Source organism: Hibiscus syriacus, unplaced genomic scaffold (genome assembly GCF_006381635.1).
Source record: "Hibiscus syriacus cultivar Baekdansim isolate YM2019G1 unplaced genomic scaffold, ASM638163v2 tig00110482_pilon, whole genome shotgun sequence".
NCBI classification, from domain to species: domain Eukaryota; kingdom Viridiplantae; phylum Streptophyta; class Magnoliopsida; order Malvales; family Malvaceae; genus Hibiscus; species Hibiscus syriacus.
The window spans coordinates 5,249,810-5,268,939 of record NW_024062758.1 but is presented as its reverse complement, the minus strand read 5'-3'; the positions used below and the strand labels follow the sequence as shown (position 1 = coordinate 5,268,939).

Below are 19,130 nucleotides of genomic sequence, written 5' to 3'. Positions count from 1 at the left end.
AGTCTCGAATGACTGCATATCTAGCATTTATCTTTTGGTGAACCTGTTCCCAACGAATACATCATTGGAGCCCTCAATTGATAGGAACTATGTGAAGTTTATTTGTCTGTTTCTTGAATTCGTCAGCAGGGGTCTCCAATTTCAGCTATCGTTTTGCCATTGTTTTCTTTGAAGAGAATCCCAAGATCAGTAACCTTCATATTGCCCCTGCAACCTGTGCCAGTTAGTTCTTCAAAGATAGACTTTCATTGTGCTTGATGTAGACCCGATTCATTCTGAGTCCTTTAAAATGTAGCAGAGTGATGTACTCTTCAATTATGGGCATCACATCTTCTGGATTCAATGTGACACATAGTCGCCTTATAGATTGTCCTCTGTATTTTCATCTCTTGTATTACAACCCCTTTGTCTATTAATACAGATTATTCATGTTTAACAAACACGTTTTTGGTGGATCAACACCCCTTTTGAATGAATGTTGCAAAAGATGAAAATAAAATAAAATAAAGCAAAAATGAAAAGAGTTAGTGAAAAAATAATCAAAACAGTTATGAAAATAAAAGTCCTACCCCACATGATATCTACCCCACATGCTTATTATTCATATTCGTACATGATCTTTATCCCGCATGCTAAAATCCTAACCGCATATTTGTCTAGTTCGCATGCTTTGAACAGAAAGTAAAGCAGGAAACAATTCAAGAATCCTAGGTTTTGAAATGCGTTTTTGGGGTGGGCTCTAATTCTCCATAGTCTCCCGGTTTAGGTTATAAAAAACGGTACCCGATTTCTCCTTGCTGGCACTCCCTTGGCCTTACCAGACCCTTAGTCTTAAACCCATCACTGCTTGTGTGGACTAAGTTAAACTCGAGAGGACACATTCCCTTATGTTTATGCGGTGAATAAATTCATATGAAGACATAAGTTATATGAATCCCGAAGGCTACTTGCTAGGTCTATGCGGTGAATAAATTCACATGAATGCATCGCTTTCACCCCCACTTATATATGGTTCGGAGCTCGGGTATAGAGCCAGAGATAGAAACTTTTCAAAAATATGAAATCATTGAAAAAAAAAATATCAGTACAACTATTTATTTGAAAAATAATCAAAGGTAAATAATTGGAATCGAATAAATAAATTAAAATTAAAATTTACCATTTTCGCATAAAAAGACAACCGGAAATTAATTTCGGCTTGACTCACTTACATGTCCCCAGCAAAGTCGCCAAACTGTAGCGACCACATTTCGATTGGGCCCCGAAATTGGGCTTTGACTTAGGAAAAATGGATTGGGAGTCGCCACCGACCACTTTAAAACAAATTTAGGTGGGTCGGGCACCGTCTTACTTTATCTGCGTTGTACCAGAAACGTGTCGGGTTCGGGAGTCGGTTACGGTCAAGGAAGGATTAACACCCTTTAACCGCTCTTTCGGTACCAATTAATTTATCGGTTGTTTTAGTTGCAAAAATTTAAAATTTAAAATAAAATTTAAAACCTGATTCAAATTGCTTACCTTTGATTGGTTGAAATTCTTCTAAAAAAAGGGTCAAGGACGTTAGATAAAAAAATAAATAAATGGGAAAAAAACATAAAAATAAAAAAACTTAGAGTACCAAATTGAAACAAATAGGGATTAATGGTCTAAATCGGAACTAAAAATGAGCTGCATGAGAAAAAAAATAAAGAGATAGATGGGTTAAAAATAAAAAATGTAAATTATAAATAGGGACCAAATTGAATAAATTGAGAATTCAATGGCTAAATTGAGCCTAGTGACCAATTCTAGCAAAAGGCATACTAATTCCCCATTATCTTGTTCAACGCACGTGAATGAACATAATTAAAGCTCTCAAATGATTGTAAGTCCAACAGTTGCCATATTTGGTCGAGTATTCCATAGCTCCGACACCAAGGCCGTAAACCCTTCCTCTGTTTGTTGAAAAGCTCTTTGAATGGTCTCAGCAGTCATAACTTCCCCCGATTCAGCCACCATTGCTCGAAAATTGTTGAACAAGTGATCGCAAACGTAACATGTCGCCTCGGGTCCTCCGTGTCCGTCATAGATTCCGACGAAGGTGTCGAATTGGCCCGACTCAATCTGGCTCTGGTCCTCTAGCACCTGGTTTGCTTGGATCACGGCCACGGAAAATTCACCGGACCCATATTTCCCTATATCACGAAACCAAAAAAACCCGTCTCTAACTTCCCTTGAGCCACCGCTACTTCCGCTGCCGCTGCCGCCGAGAACGTTTTTTGTTTCGTGATTTTATACTTTATTTCAAAACGGGCTCCAGCAAACCGAGAACAGATTCATTAATCCCTCGGTTCGTGCTCTGTGTCATGAATACTCAAGTGTAAACCTTCATCTCCATATTACCAAAGCTGATTCGTTGGAAGCCGCCTCAACCCAGCAGTGAAAGTGAATTTTGACTCGGTCTTCATTGTTGAGGCGTTGGCAGCATATCACGTGTTGAAATTTACAGCAGAGAGATAATCAGAGTACACAGCAAGAAGAAATGCTACTGTTAATGCATATTGCAGATTGTTTCATTCACGAACATACATTAAGCCTCCAGTGGTGAAGAGGGCATTATAGCCATCATTCTTTTGCAAGCAAGCACATGAAGAGTAATCTGCTTTGACCTCCTCCCCCTTTTCTCCATGATTCGTGATCCCCCATGGCATTTTATAAATAATATATATATATAGGAAGAAGAAAAGTGATTTGGTTTGAATAAGTGGGGTAGTGGCTGCACGATGGAAAGGGAAGTTGTTGGGTTGAGGGGGTAGTTTGTTGGAATAATGGAGATAGTGAGGTTGAACATGGGATCTGAAAAAAGGAAAAAATTAATAATAATATTAATAATAATAATAATAAATCATAAATAAATAATTTTTTAAAATAAAAAAAACGAGTGTCTACAATATATATATATATATATATATATATATATATAATACTTAATGTGCACAAATCAAACAAACTATATCTTAAAAAAATTATTGTTATTACTTGAGATTTCAATTTTGAGCATAAAAAATGCTATAAGTGTGAGTGTTAACTATTAAATAATTGATAGTTATCTTTGATAAATATTACTTTGTATTTATTTCATATTAATAAAATACAGTATTATATTTAGGGATGGGTATGGGACTCGAACCCGACGGGTTCGACTTGACACGATCGATCCTGTCAGATCATTTTTTTAATTTGGGTTCAGGGTTAAAAATAACGACCCGGCCCGAATCCAAAAAAAAATAATTTTAACATATATATTTAAGAATAATTACAATAATACCTCTATATATATTATTTTTTCAATTAAATCATTACTTTTATTGAATAAAATAGTATTTTTAATTATTTCAGGTTGGGTCGGATCGGGTTTTATCTCAAAATGTCGGGTCGGGTGGAGGGTATATATTATGTGGGTCGGGTCGGATTTCGGGTGAAGAAGTCATTGTTCTCGGGTCGGGTCGGATGGACCAAAAGCCCGACCCATGATCATCCGTAACCATATATGGAAGTGTTAAATATAAATAGTCAAGTGCACAAAACCCCGATTACATGCTAAATTATGTTCTTTTTCAAAAGATTGTATTAGTAATTTTTTAAGATATTTATTAAATTGTGATTTTGTTTTTAGGGGAAGATTCAGGCACCGTGACTTGAGATCAATTCAACGCTTATATTCAATTTGAGACCATCTAAGTAGTAATGAAAATCCACTTAAACTATAGTGAAATAGAATTATATTCAACATTGGCTCCCATTTTCTTTTTATTTCAAATTTCATTCGTGACTTCTTCACTAAAAAACAGCTAACATTCAACAAGACCAATGTTTGAATAAATTGTTAATTAGTTTCCTGTTTAGTGTTTGCCAAGTATTAGCATAGTAGCTCATCACATACATCAATTTTAATTACTTTTTTAAAATTTAGGTTTAATCTTTTTAATCGTTGATTAAATTTTAGTTCGATTGTTATTTTTTTTAAATTATTAATTCAAACATGTCTAAATATTTTATCTTTATTTAAAAAAATGCAATTAATTATAATTTCTGTTTTACATCAACTATTGTTAAATGGCGGAGGTAAAAGCCGAAAGCCTAGAGCTCGAGAACAAGATCTTCTAGAAGCTGAAACAAATCTGGAATGCCAGATGGTCAGCATGCACAAAACCATGTTAACACAACACACCATCTTTATATGAAATCAATTTAAAATACACAAGTCTCCAAAAATAGATATAATAAAATTATTATTTCACTAAAATTTATATAAAGTATGATAAAAAAATAATTTCTAATTTCTAATTTCTAATTTCTAATTTCATTGTTCAGATCCGTTTTTAGTATGATATAACTCATTCCACACACGAGTCGATCTTTAGTTTTCCTTTCAAGATGAAAGCCAAGAGCTTTCGTCGAAATAATCGGGAAGAAGGGAAGCGTTGTTGGAAGGTAAAGAGGTTCATCGGGAAAAGTAAAAATTAAAATTTATTTTTTAGATCTACGTGAATTGGCTTTGTTTTGAGATAATCTGGCGTCGATTTCTAGGGATTGAGGGTTTTCGAAAGAGGTGACTTTGGTTTTTCGAGCGACGGCAAAGATGCATAGAGTGACTGGCTAAATGCCGATCGGTTTTTGGGGAGAAGATTTGAAGATATTGTTTTTGTCTTTTTTCGGTTTTGGGTTAAATGATAATATTTTTGGTTTTTTTTGGCTATTTATAACCGAGGGACATGTGTGTAATTAGCTAATAGTTTAATTATTTCCACAGTCCCTGTAAGTTTGATGTGTAATTTATTTTGGTCACATGTTGTAATTTTATCTCTGAATTTTCAATTTATTCAATTTAATCCATGTTTACATTTCTTATATTTTGCAAATTGCCCCTAACTTTTTATTTTTCTCTTGCAACTCATTTTTAGTACCAATTTAATCCATCAATTTCAATTTATTTCAATTTGGTCCTTTAAATTTTTAGTTATTCATTTTTTCCTTTTAAATTTTAGCATTTTTTATTTTTGTTATTCATTTTTTTCTTTTTAATTTTAGTATTTTTTTATTTGTTTTATTTTATTTTATTTTACTTACTTATTATTATTATTATTTTATTACTTTTAAAATTTAATTTTTTTTATTTAATATTTTTTTATCTTTATCTTTTTTCCTTTGATTTATTTTTTATTTTTTTATTTTTATTTTATTTTTCTCCCTCTTTGATTTATTTAATATTTTTTTTAAATCTAACATTTTTTACTCTATTTAGGGATACTTTTAACCAATCCAATTTAAGTAATTTGAATCGAATGTTTTAAATTTCAATTTCAATTTTCGCATCTAAGACAACCGGCAAATTAAATGGTACCGAAAGGACAGTTCAAGGGTGTTAATCATTCCTTGACTGTAACCGACTCCCGAATCTGACATATCTTTGGTAAAATACAGATCATGTAAGATAGTGTCCGATCAACCTAAATATTACTTTTAAATTATCGGTGGTGGCTCTAACACTTTTATTTCAAGTCGAAACCCAATTTCAAACTCACCTAAAAGACGGTTGCGACAGTCAATTTGAGCGTATGATAGTGCAAACCGACAACAATTGCCTACTCTCTGCTTCATCCATAGACATCCCTTCCGCGCTAGTGAGGTCCATCACTCATCTTTGCAACAAGGGTTGGTTCACTGAGTTCAAGAAGGTTTATCGTGAGCCGAATAAAGTGGTCGATTTTATCGTAAAAATGGACCCTCCCACAAATGGTTCAGTTATGGTATTTGATTCCCTTTTGCCTCAACTTTTGGATATCATTCATAGAGACACTCATGGTCCTTCCTTCCTTCGAGTAAGATCCTAATACAATGACTCTGCCCTCTTTATAAAAAAATTCTCCAACGCCTTAAATAAACAAATTTATTTTCTCACTATCATATCCCAACAAATTTACCCAAAAATAGATATTAAATCATTTTTTAATTACCGCCGGCTTGACAGGGTTGCAACTAATCAATAACAATTTCCAGTTTTGGCAAAGCAACATGTCGTGGAACCACTTGTAATAACCATTTATGAAAATTTCCCGGATTCATTTAACTAAGAAGGGATTTATAAAGGGATGAAGCAACTTGGGTGAAGGGCCTGGATTCCGACAAACTTGGTTCAGCCCCCCACCAATCTAAAATATGTTGTCCAATTAATGTCCCAAAACGTAAAACCCTATCCATTTGTCTGGTTCTATGCCAATATACAAATGTTAATGCATCTGTCAGTTACTGAATTTGACGAATGGTCGTATTAACAAGACTCTTTACTGATGGGATGGCTATCATATAAGTTGATATTATTGGAATTTTATCCAAACTTAATCTTTTAACTTCAGCTCCTACAGTTGATTAAGCATTATTATAATATTTAAGACATTATAAAATTAAATATTTTTTATTTAAAAGTTAAGAATTACATCGAATTTAAATCTTATAATTTGTACTTTTATAAGAAAATTTAAATTTAAAAGTTAAGAACTGAAATTTAAATTCAAGTTTGTCCATGAGTGATACTTCACCCAAATATTAGTAAATCGCGTAATGATTATTGTACCAAAAAGTTTACAATAACTTTAAGGGTAAATTTTGTATTGAGTACTTAAACTATTAGTTTTGGTCTGTTTTAGAATTTAAATTTTTATTTTTTTAAATCATTTCTAATATTTAATTTTTGTTTCATTTTAGTACATCATCATTAAAATTTTAAGGCATTGTATTTTTATAGATGAATTACATTATTCATCAATCAACTATCTTATCACTCCTATTTTGGTACTAAAGTTTAAATATTTTCAATTTAACTACTCAACTTTCAAATTGCTTCTATTTTAATCGCTCTAATTTATTTTATTAATAGCTTTTGTGACATGATATTTTTTATTATTTTATTAATATATAACTAAAAATAAAAAAATTGAAAGTTATGGCGATTAAATTAGGAGAAATTTGAAAGTTAAGTAATTAAATTAAAAAAAAAACTAAATTTTAGTGACCAAAATAGGAGTGAAAAGATAGTTGAGTGATGAATGATGTAATTTACCCATAAAAAGGTGCAATCGCATGTAAATCACCCATTAAAATTTTAACGTGAGGTACTAAAACGATATAAAAATTAAACATTAGGTATGATTTTGAAAAAAGTTTAGGTACTAAAAGAGACCAAAATTGACAGTTTAAGTACTAAACGTATAATTTAACCTAATTTCAGTTAATAATTTAATTTTAATATAATTACACTCTTTGGTTCTAAAAATGAGAGATGAAAATTGATGTAATTACACATATAATTATATTATTCAAATTTATATTTAATATTAATTTAATTTTTTTAATTAAGAAAGGAGACTATTACAAAGAAATACTAAGTGCGGAGGGAGGCAGGACCATAGAGGTCACGGTGGAGAATAGATATAATCTCTTGGGGGGGTTCTATGTAGGTCTGAACTTGTTCATTTGTAGTAACAGTAGATTTAGCAAGGAAATCTGCTGCAGCATTGGCTTCACGCTGAATGAGGATGAATTCAATCGTCCATTGCTTTGAGATGAGAGTTGCAATAGAGCGAACAAGGGTGATGGGGCTGCAACTAGCCATTGGCGAAGATACGAGATTAAGAGCTTCGGCACAGTCGGTTTGGCATTGAAGGCGTGTGATATTAAGGGAGATCGCCAATTGAAGACCTTCAAAAATTCCCCAAAGTTCGGCTTGAAGAGGCGTTGAAATTCCAACCGGTTTATTAAAGCCAATGATCCAGTCACCATTCGTATTCCGGATGGTGCCACCCACCGATCCGTAAGAGGAAACTTTATGAACCGCTCCATCCGTGTTAAGAGTAGACCAGTCTGGGGGCGCTGGCTTCCATTGCACAAGTTTTGGTCGAGCAGCAACAGAATCTGTTGGAGTAATGGTATTTGCTTCGATGATATAAAGGGCCCAATTTTTGCTAAGACAGAGGAGTTGGTCATTATGGATAAACAAATTCGAGAATATGCATGCATTTCGCCTCTTCCAGATCTGCCATGCAATGGAGGAGAAAAGTACCTTCCATGGGATGCTTGTGCCAGCAAAAAGGTTGTTTGATTCAAGATTCATCACGAGCCAATCAGAGGCGTTAGTGAAGAAGAAGTTCGGTAGGGGCTGCTATCGGATAATCTACTGCCAAAGTGCTGAAGAGTGCTGGCAGTCACGTAAAACATGAAGAGTAGTTTCATTAGCTAAGCCACATATTTGACATAAAGGATCATCCGTAAGTTTCCTTACACATCGATTGACATTCGTAAGCAAGCGATCTTTGTATGAAAGCCATAGAAAATTTTTAAGACGCTCTGGGATGGTCATACACCAAAGCTTAGTCCATATTGCGTCTTTGGGGTCCCAAAGATCCTTGGCTATAAGATCATATGCAGATTTTACTGTGAACTCACCATGTTTTCCTTGAGACCAGCAACATCGATCCCTACCAGATGTCAGGTTAGGGGGTTGAACGTTCAGCAGATGCAAAATTATGGAGGGCTGGAGTGACTGCCGGAGTAGATTCCAGTTCCAATTACCATTTGGCAGGGCAGCTTCGCAGACTAGCATATTGTCTTCAATCGAAACATGATATAGTTTCCATTCTGATAAGCGTCCAAGATTTGGCATCCAAATGTCATGCCAAAATTTGATCACAGTTCCATCGCCTATAGACCAAGATAAGAAGCTGTAGAAACTATTCCAGACTTTGGATAAGGACCTCCATAAGTGGGAGCAATTCGGTCGGAATATGGAGGGGGGCAGTTGGAGAGAAGCTTATACTTTTGACGAAGAAGCTTTATTTAGTATTTCTCCGTATCCGAAGCAATAGCATAACATAGTTTCATATGGAAGGCAGAGTTATGATGTTGTAGCCTCCGAATGCCGAGTCCTCCATTATGCCTAGGTTGAGATAAGGTATCCCAACTGACGAGGGGGATGCCTCGGTTTTGATTACTAGAACTCCAAATGAAATGTCGAACTAGTTTTTCAATATCGTGACAAACACGAGAGGGGAAGCGGCAAGTTTGCATGAAATAAGTTGGGATAGCCATGAGTACGGAGTTAGCGAGGGTAATCCGTCCTGCAAAAGATAAGGTTTTAGCCGACCACCCATGGAGCTTTGATTTTATTTTATCAATAATGAAGTTATAAAAATCACAAGTGGCTTGCTTATGCATCACCGGCATTCCAAGATAGACTCCCAAGTTAGGAACTTGTTTGATGCCGAGATGAGAACAGACTGTATTTGCTGATTCTACACTTGTGTTGGGCGAGAAGTAAACATGGGATTTGAGCTTGTTGACTTTGTGGCCCGAGTAACGACCAAATTCCTCCAGAATGTTGTCAATTAGAATTGCATACGCTGCAGTTGCTTTGGCATACAATATTAAGTCATCTGCAAAGAATAGGTGTGTGATAGGAATACATCCACGAACTAACTTAAATGGTTTCCAAGCGCCCTCCTCGGAAGCAAGATGAATGCGATGCCCAAGTCTTTCCATGGTAAGAACAAAAAGGTAAGGAGAGATTGGGTCTCCTTGTCGAACTCCGCATTGTGGTTTAAAATCATTGTTAAGCCCTCCATTAAATTGGACCTGCATAGAAGAAGATGAAATACAATGTAAGATGAGTCGCTTAATTATCGGTGGGAAGCCTGCTTCGGAGAGTGTATCGGCTATGAAGTCCCAGCGAAGATGATCAAAAGCTTTTTCCAAGTCCACCTTTATCGCCATCCAACCTTCTTTGTCCTTTTTGGATTTCATGGAGTGGATAACCTCCTGATTAATAATGATATTTTCGGAGATGCTACGGCCTTGAATGAAGCTGGTTTGATTAGGCGCGACAAGTCGAGGCATAATTTGCTGAAGACGCTTGACAATGATCTTAGTGACCAACTTATATAAGACCGTACAAAGACTGATAGGTCGAAAGTCCTTGAAGCTCGAGGGATTTGGGATTTTGGGGATAAGGGCAAGAATTGTTTTGTTCAAAAGGGATCAATATTATTACCACTGAAAATGTTTTTGATCGTAAAGCAGACTGAAGCTCCAACGATGTCCCAATGTTTCTGATAGAAGTGTGCGTGTACACCATCAGCTCCTGGAGAGTTGAGTGGAGCCATATCAAATAGCGCCTCCTTTATTTCCAATAAGTTTGGCATCAATTCTAGCTTTTTCGTTAATTCAGGGGGAAGAGTTGGGAAACACCCCGAAATAGGATAGGTGCCATGTTCTTCCTCACAAGATGAAAATAGTTCCTGGAAGTAAGAGTTGGCTTCTTGCTGAAGAGTATTAAGGTTTGAGCACCAATCTCCAGTTGAGATTTGAAGAGAGTAAATTCTATTAGCTCTCCTGTTTGTAATGGCTTTTTTATGAAAATAAGCTGTGTTTCTGTCGCCAAATGATATCCAATACGCACGAGATTTTTTCTTCCATAAGAGCTCCTCTTGATCAAGGATTAATTCAAGTTCAGCTTGAAGCTTAGTCTCAAGTTGCAAGAGATAAGCACTGTGCTTTTTATCTAGATATCGTTGGATGCCCTTAGACGCCCCAAAATGTTGCGCTTGCGGTGAGAAAGCTGCCTAAAAGAGTGCTGGTTCTAGATTTTGGCAGCGCTACTGAATTTAGAGATAGCTTGTGTAATTGGTAGTGAAGAATTCCAGTTATCGGGCACAAGTTTATGGAAATCTTTGTGGAGAGTCCATCCCGCAAAGTATCGAAATTGACTTTGATGCCACTTATTGGAGTTTTTTCCAATAGAGAGTAAAAGTGGTCTATGGTCGGACTTCATTCTGAGAAGGTGATAAACCAATGTATCAGGATATGCATCAAGCCATTTGTCGTTGCATAAGCATCGGTCGAGGCGAACGGCACAGGGTCCTCTATACCAAGTAAAGTCAGGTCCTTGATAACCAAGATCATGTAGACTTGAATCAAAGACAACATTACTGAAATCTTGATCCGATACAGGGATACTAACACAACCTTTTCGATCATTTGGAGATAATGCTGCATTAAAATCGCCTAGGATAACCCAAGGCTCGTTAATATGATTGGAGAGTAATTGGAGATAAGACCAAAGAGTTTTCCTTTTGGCAGGGTTTGGACTTGCGTAAACAAAAGTAGCGAGAGCGGAATGGTTGTTGGACTTACAGTGGATTCTGCAGTGGACGAATTGAAAGTGACTGAAAAGAACATCTATTTGAATGTGATCATACTAACAGATCCAAATGCCTCCAGAAAAACCATCAGCTTCTACTCTAAAAGAGTTTGGAATTTTAAGTTGAGCAATAACTCTGTCAGCGACATGTTTACTTATACGGGTTTCAACGAATCCTACAACATCCGGAGAATGATCTCGCATATATTGCCGGGTAACGCGATTGAAATTCCGATGGCCACAGCCTTGAGTGTTCCACATAAATATGTTAAGATTCATAAGTAAAATAGAGTGTGAAGAGAGTGGGCATAAGATCCCATTATTCTATCACAGCTCCAGTTCCTTTGCTCGTTGCAGAAGAAGCTAGCACTTCGGTTGGGATATGGGGATTATCTCCATCTACTAGTTTTACAGCTTGGTGCTTGTTCGGGTCAAGGTTCTCAATCAAGTTCAAACGTGACAAATTGGATGAAGAAGCTCGACTAGATGCATTACGTGATCCATGCATGGGAAGTTTAGATAATACATGCAATTTGGCGGGCTTACTTCCGAGATGAGTTTGCTTCTTGAGGCCGGAAGGGACAGTTGTGGCTTTTTTTGGGTTTGCTAGAGCCTTATCCTTCGATTTGTTTTTGTCTGTGTGGGTCAAAGGAGATGTTGTAGGGGGTACTGTGGGTTCCACTTCGATCACCCTAGATTTTGGGTGATTTTCCTGATTATTGGGGACAACTTCAAAAATGGGATTTGAATTTGTTATAATGGGGCTAGAATCATGGACCGACTGCTTTGTAGAATTAAGATTCCTTGAATTACGTTTTTCCTTTCTACGAGCATCCATGGCCCGAATGCTTCATCCGAGACTGAATTGTCTATCGTCAGAGGCTGCACCGGATGAACCTCAGACGCTGGTTGAACTTCTTCTTGTACTGGTAATTGCGGACAAATGTCTTTATGGTGACCGTAAATGCCACAATGGAAGCAAACAGTAGGAAGAGACTCATACTCTATGATTTGAAGACGACCATTGATGAGGAGTTTGGATACCAAAGGCCGATGGAGATTGAGACTAACGGCTAGGCGTGCAAAATGCCCCCTGCAAACATTATCCGTTTGGAAATCGATTTTGATCACAGAGCCAACCTGGTTTCCAATAGCTTCAATGAAACTCCTTTTGTATAGGGTGACTGGGAGTCCCGCTAATCGAATCCATGCCATGAGACGGCTAGGATAATCTTGGCTCGGCTGAAAATCAAGAGACCATGGCTCAACTGTTAAGTAATGCCCGAAAATAGTCCAAGGTCCTTCTGTAAGTACCTTCAAATAGTCACCATAATTGCTGAATTTCACAAGGAAGTAGTCATTCTCAATATCTATAAGTTTGAGAGGGAAGGAAGGCTTCCAGATACTATATATGCGATTGTACAGGGTATTGTAACCCACTCTTCGACCAAGAACTTTAACTACGAGTGTTAAATCCATGCTTTTAACGGCCAATGATTGGACTCTTTCTGAAAAATCTATGGTTAGAATCCCGTTAGAGAAGCCGAGAGTGATATCCTCTTTAAGTAGTTCGATATCATCATCATCTAGATCGATCGTTTTAGGATCTGGGTGAGCAACAGTAGATTTTATCACATCGTCCTTATAAGAAATAGCATGTGGGGAACCATCGCACTCCATTAGAGTAGTGGCACCATCGCTTGCTATGGTGGAAGAGTCAGGCGAGTCTTCATCTCTACGTCTTTGTTTTTTGGGGAGTCTGGCATCGGCGGAGGGAGCTTCAGAGGGTTTCATACTTTTTATTTTCGGTCCCTTAACTATTAATTTAAAATTTAAACGTAAGTAAATGTGTAATTATAATTTATACTATGAAATATGAAAAAGTTAATTAAGATATAAATACACAAAACGAATAAAAAAAGATAATGGGTTTAATTGTCTAATGCCCCTCATAGTTTTTAATGACTTTGTCGATATGTAATTCAATAAAATCTGCATAGAAAATATAGCTAACAAAATATATGATCAATCTAATAAGTGTAAATATAAGACAATACCAGTTAGAGTATTTCCAATAGAGTCTCATTCTAGAACATCATATGTCTTATGTAGAATTACATCAGTAATCATTCAACATTAGACCGGTTTATTGTTTAATAGATCTTCAGATATCTCGATATTGTAATTTAATCTTCAGAAGACTCGCCATCTATTATCTATCCATCATTATATTAGTGTTTATGTTTTTATGGTCATTTTTTATGATCTAAGCAAGGTCTTAAATATTATTTTAATTAATTTGAAATAATAAGATAATGAAAATATAATTATAATTAAAATGATAAAATATAATTATAATTAAAATGATAAAAAATAAAAGTTGAAAATTGCATCATCCAAGATTCGGCCTATATAAATAAATTAGCTTGGTTTATTTAGTTATATATTCTCTAGATAATGCAGCAATTTAATTCCTTGTCCGATCCAAATGTCTCGTGGCTATTTGTTTAGAACAGCCACCTAGAATTGAAGCAATACCTAACTTTGTAATATTGTACGTCTCAATTCTAACAGCCACTTCTCACCAAACCTGTATTTTGCATATACTTCAACTTAAATGAGTAAACCAATTCCAAATTCCTTTTACTCTATCATTACTTGATGAATTTTACATAAACTATTCAATTTATTAATAATATTTGCCTGGAAATTTAGTTATCGTTATCCCAATGATTGAAGAGGGGATCGACAACAAAGATGGCCTTCTAGAAGCTATCGCACGTGCTAACTAATAACACCTAGGCAGATAATGCTTATACAAATTAGGGACCAAAGATTGAAGTTGGGTCGGTTCCTTTCCTCAGTCTCCGTCGTCCGATCTTTTCAGTTGATGGGTGTTTGGACAAATCGGATAGATCATGACCCCACATAATAGGTATAGTACAACTACATCTATATGCCTCATATAATCTATTCTCCAACAAATAAATTGATTTGTACCTATTTTAAAAAATTCATATCTAGAGGTAGTTGAATTTTAATTTAATTACTATAAAATTTTAAAATTTTAAAATAATTTAGGTATTGTATTATTTAACTGATACAATGTTAGTTTTCTAATTTAGTTCACACATTACCACCAATTTAAATGCATAATATTTTCATAAAATAATGTGATTAGCTAGGGAGATATAAAGTTAAAAAAGGGTATGATTAATGTCTTTTATGAAAAAAAAATATTTGATAATGTCACGTATTAATCTTCTAGAAACCTTGGTACGTACGATAAGTGTGGGGTCTTAATTTGTGCGAAGTAGGGCAGTTGCTTAGCTGATGCCGATGTCTTTGCCTCTGCCTCGTGGTAAGAGAGGACGGGGACCAGATCCAGACTCAGGCTACCTACGTAAAGATAATATAAATATTGTTTAAATATATATATTTATTTTAAATTTTAAATAATAATAATGAGTAACATATTAAATTTATATGAAATATATAATATTATAAATTTAGTTCGAACATGCATATATATAATACTTAATGTGCACAAATCGAACAATCTTTGTATTAAAAGAATTGTTATCATATTTAAGGATGAGCATGAGACTCGAACCCGACGAGTTCCGACTTGACACAACCGACCCGGTCAGGTCGGTTTTTTTAATTCGGGTTTGGGTCGGGTTTGGTTTTAGGGTGAAAAATACCGACCCGGCCCGAATCTAAAAAAAAATAATTTTAACATATATATTTAAGAATAATTATAATAATACCCCTATATATATTATTTTTTTCAATTAAATCATTGTTTTTATTGAATAAAATAATATTTTTAATTATTTCAGGTTGGGTCGGATCGGGTTTTATCTCAAAATGTCGGGTCGGGTGGAGGGTATATATTATGTGGGTCGGGTCGGATTTCGGGTGAATGAGTTATTGTTCTCGGGTCGGGTCGGATGGACCGAAAGCCCGACCCATGATCATCCGTAACCATATATGGAAGAGTTAAATATAAATAGTCAAGTGCACAAAACCCAGATTACATGCTAAATTATGTTCTTTTTCAAAAGATTGTATTAGTAATTTTTTAAGATATTTATTAAATTGTGATTTTTTTTTTAGGGGAAGATTCAGGCACCGTGACTTGAAATCAATTCAACGCTTATATTCAATTTGAGACCATCTAAGTAGTAATGAAAATCCACTTAAACTATAGTGAAATAGAATTATATTCAACATTGGCTCCCATTTTCTTTTTATTTCAAATTTCATTCATGACTTCTTCACTAAAAAACAGCTAACATTCAACAAGACCAATGTTTGAATAAATTGTTAATTAGTTTCCTGTTTAGTGTTTGCCAAGTACTAGCATAGTAGCTCATCACATACATCAATTTTAATTACTTTTTTAAAATTTAGGTTTAATCTTTTTAATCGTTGATTAAATTTTAGTTCGATTGTTATTTTTTTAAATTATTAATTCAAACATGTCTAAATATATTTATCTTTTTTTTTTTTAAATGCAGTTAATTATAATTTCTGTTTTACATCAACTACTGTTAAATGGCGGAGGTAAAAGCCGAAAGCCTAGAGCTCGAGAACAAGATCTTCTAGAAGCTGAAACAAATCTGGAATGCCAGATGGTCAGCATGCACAAAACCATATTAACACAACACACCATCTTTATATGAAATCAATTTAAAATACACAAGTCTCCAAAAATAGATATAATAAAATTATTATTTCACTAAAATTTATATAAATTATGATAAAAAAAATAATTTCTAATTTCTAATTTCATTGTTCAGATCCGTTTTTAGTATGATCTAACTCATTCCACACACGAGTCGATCTTTAGTTTTTTAACATCTTTAAGTTTTAACTCAAGTTTAATTTATTAAATAACATTTAAAATATTTATACTTATATATTAAAATAGTTACTTAAATTTGATTTATTTGATAACTCAAATTTAACTAAAAATAATTAAAACTAAAATCAAATTCCTTAATATTGTAAAATATAAAAATAATTGGATGATACAATCTACGTTTCTACCTTTGACCCATAAAGAGGATCGCCTCACTCTCTCCCATCGTGTACAAGCAGAAACCAAAAGAATCCTGTTATTTTCATGGTCATTTTATTCATTTTAGGCGTCCCTTGATACTTTCCCAATGTATCCAATTGCAACCGTCTCTTCTCCTTTTACAGTTAGAGTCGTTAACAGTAGCTCTCCGGTTCCTCGAAGGTCATTTTATTCATTTTAGGCGTCCCTTGATACTTTCCCAATGTATCCAATTGCAACCGTCTCTTCTCCTTTTACAGTTAGAGTCGTTAACAGTAGCTCTCCGGTTCCTCGAATGACTAATACAGCGATCGTTAGAAATTCGGTGCGGGTCGTGGCTGCGTCTGTTAAGTGTGCCTACGCCGCGGAGAACAAGGTGGCGGGACACTTGTACGAGATTCTTCGGGTGGAGAGAACGGCGACGTTCAATGAGATCAAGACGGCATACCGGAGCTTGGCCAAGGTTTTCCATCCAGACGCGACGGGATCTCCATCGGACGGCCGTGATTTCATAGAGATACGCAACGCGTACGCAACGTTGTCGGATCCGACAGCAAGGGCCATGTATGATATGTCGTTGGTGGGGAAACGTCCGAGGCGGGTCAGGAATCGGGTTTACCCGACTCGAAGATGGGAAACTGATCAGTGCTGGTAGAACATTGACATTTGACAGAGGAATCTGTTTCTGCCACAAACCCTTTTTTTTTTCTTTTTAATCTTCAGCCGAGGCAATCCATAGTAAGACCAAATCAAAAGAAAATCTAAGCCACAGGAACTAAAAACCGAATGATATTGTTATGGAAAAATCGAAGCTGGCCTCCATTTGCATGGTTCATTTGCTAGCTTTTGGGAAATCTTCACCAGTGAAGACGAGAAAGGGTTGTGAGTAGCGTTTGGGGGTCAGGACTCGGATTTACCCGAGTTTAAAATCCGAAACCGATTAGTGCTGGTAGTCATTGACATTTGATAGAGGAATATGTTGCTGGACTCAAAATGTAGGAAATTTTCGACGACGTGCATCGCATGTGTTGCCAATGTTGTTAGAAGTTGTGATTTCTAGTACTTTGTTGTCATGTCGCTAATTCAGTAAATACATTTACTCCTCTTTTGGAAAGTTGCGTTTGTGTTTCAGGTAATGAAGAAGATCCTAATTTCAACCAGACAAATTTCTACGGGGAGCGAAGAGATCCTCTAGTCTTGAGAACAAAGGAACTATCTGTAACTTTTAAGTCCACCACCACTGCTTTAGTTCCAAGTATCCCAAATCCCGTTGCAGTATCCTTTACAAGGTTAATTGCTAAACGTACGAACAAGTCATTGTCTGCTAATGTTAGCGACTACAAAGCTAGTAGATAAATGTATTATTAGCTCAGGATAATTTATCTTCATGGAATTAGTTTCCAAAACTTGTGTTGCCCTTGAAGGAGGATTAAGTTTAGTATCAGATCCATCAGGACATTGAAGCGGAAAACCCTTAGTTTAGAATCGGACTTCTTTAGAACCGTTAAAAACTACAAAACCAGAACCGGTTAAATTGAGATATATGATATTTTAGCTTAAATTTGAATTTATTTTTTACCCCAAATTAACAAATTCTTCATCTCAGACTAACCGTTTTAATATTTATAAAGTTTGAACAGAAAATAAAACAAAATCAAAATTCAAAAACAAAAATAAGTGGTAATCCAAGGATAGTTATAGAGAGATTCAGTGCCACAAACCACAAAGTCAAAACGGACATGGTTCGTAAAAGATAACCTACGCAGTTGGTCATTTAATTAGAAAATTCTTTTTACTTCATTCATCCAAATTCAAAAAGTTATAAACTAACCACAACAATGATCATGTTTTCATTTTAGTCATTGAAAGTAAATTCCTGTGACGACATGTACCACCAAATGATTAAATAAAAAATAGAAATGGAAAAGAATGACACTGAAGATGATATTCAAAATTAAGGGATTGTTTGTTTATTTCAGAATGATTAAGCGCTGAATGATCAAATACTGAATAATTCAGAGGTTCTGTATGAATTAGCTATGGATGTGACATGTTATTTGATAATGACTCTGAATCATTCAGAATGTACTTCCGTGGTGAATCATTCAGCACTGTTTTGCTGAATCAGTTAACACTGAACTATTCAGAGGTGAGAAACAAACAGTCTGAATGCTGAATGGTTCAACATTCAACGCTGAATGGTTCAACATTCAACGCTGAATGTTCTATTCAGAGCCAAACAAACCGTCTTTGGGCAAGACGTTTTCCACTCAAAGACAACCAAAATCCTCCATGTATATTAAGCCCAAGTTGTTCATTTACTCCACTCCACTCCACGTTTTTCTCTCAGATCCAAAAACCTCCTCTTTTCTATTCACGTCTCCCTCACTCTCTTTATAAGAAAGAGACAAACTAAAAACAGAAAAAACAAATCCAGAATCTGGGTTAAGAACCAGAAAGTTTCATTTCCGTGCATAAATAAAAGAAGATGTGTGTTGGGAGGATCTGCTCGTGTTGCATATGTTTGGCAATCATGGTAATTGTGATTGGTACATTGTTTGGTTTTGGTGTATTCAAGAAAGGGTATCATAAGCTCGAAGATTTAAAGCATGATGAATATTATCATTGTGATCCTTCACTCTCTTCTTGTCAAAGGCCTAGCGTCGCCCCCCTTCACTTCTAATTTCTTTCACCTTCTTCTTTGTTATCTTTGTTTCTTTTCCTTTTTTTTTATTTCATATGTTTTCCAGTTGGGATTCATGGATATTTTTCCTATTATTTTTTGTTTATAACGCTGAGAGAACGACGCCGTACCATTGCATGGCCAAAATTTTC

General features: G+C 35.3%; 3 protein-coding genes across 3 annotated transcripts; 1 reads left to right on the top strand and 2 right to left on the bottom strand.

The window, feature by feature from the left end:
* Positions 1 to 1,854: 1,854 nt before the first annotated feature.
* On the bottom strand, positions 1,855 to 2,690 carry LOC120128875 (probable protein phosphatase 2C 42). Its single transcript, XM_039146487.1, has 2 exons — positions 2,569 to 2,690; positions 1,855 to 2,239 (listed from the first exon to the last, which is right to left on the bottom strand). Exons 1-2 carry the CDS (start codon positions 2,688 to 2,690, stop codon positions 1,855 to 1,857), a joined length of 507 nt encoding a protein of 168 aa, XP_039002418.1.
* Positions 2,691 to 7,420: 4,730 nt separating this feature from the next.
* Positions 7,421 to 8,149, bottom strand: LOC120128874. The gene has a single exon (XM_039146486.1). The coding sequence runs from the start codon at positions 8,147 to 8,149 to the stop codon at positions 7,421 to 7,423; it is 729 nt and encodes a 242-aa protein (XP_039002417.1).
* Positions 8,150 to 16,503: 8,354 nt separating this feature from the next.
* Positions 16,504 to 17,010, top strand: LOC120128782 (chaperone protein dnaJ 11, chloroplastic-like). The gene has a single exon (XM_039146414.1). It carries the CDS (start codon positions 16,519 to 16,521, stop codon positions 16,948 to 16,950), a length of 432 nt encoding a protein of 143 aa, XP_039002345.1. The 5' UTR covers positions 16,504 to 16,518; the 3' UTR covers positions 16,951 to 17,010.
* The last annotated feature ends 2,120 nt before the right edge of the window (positions 17,011 to 19,130 follow it).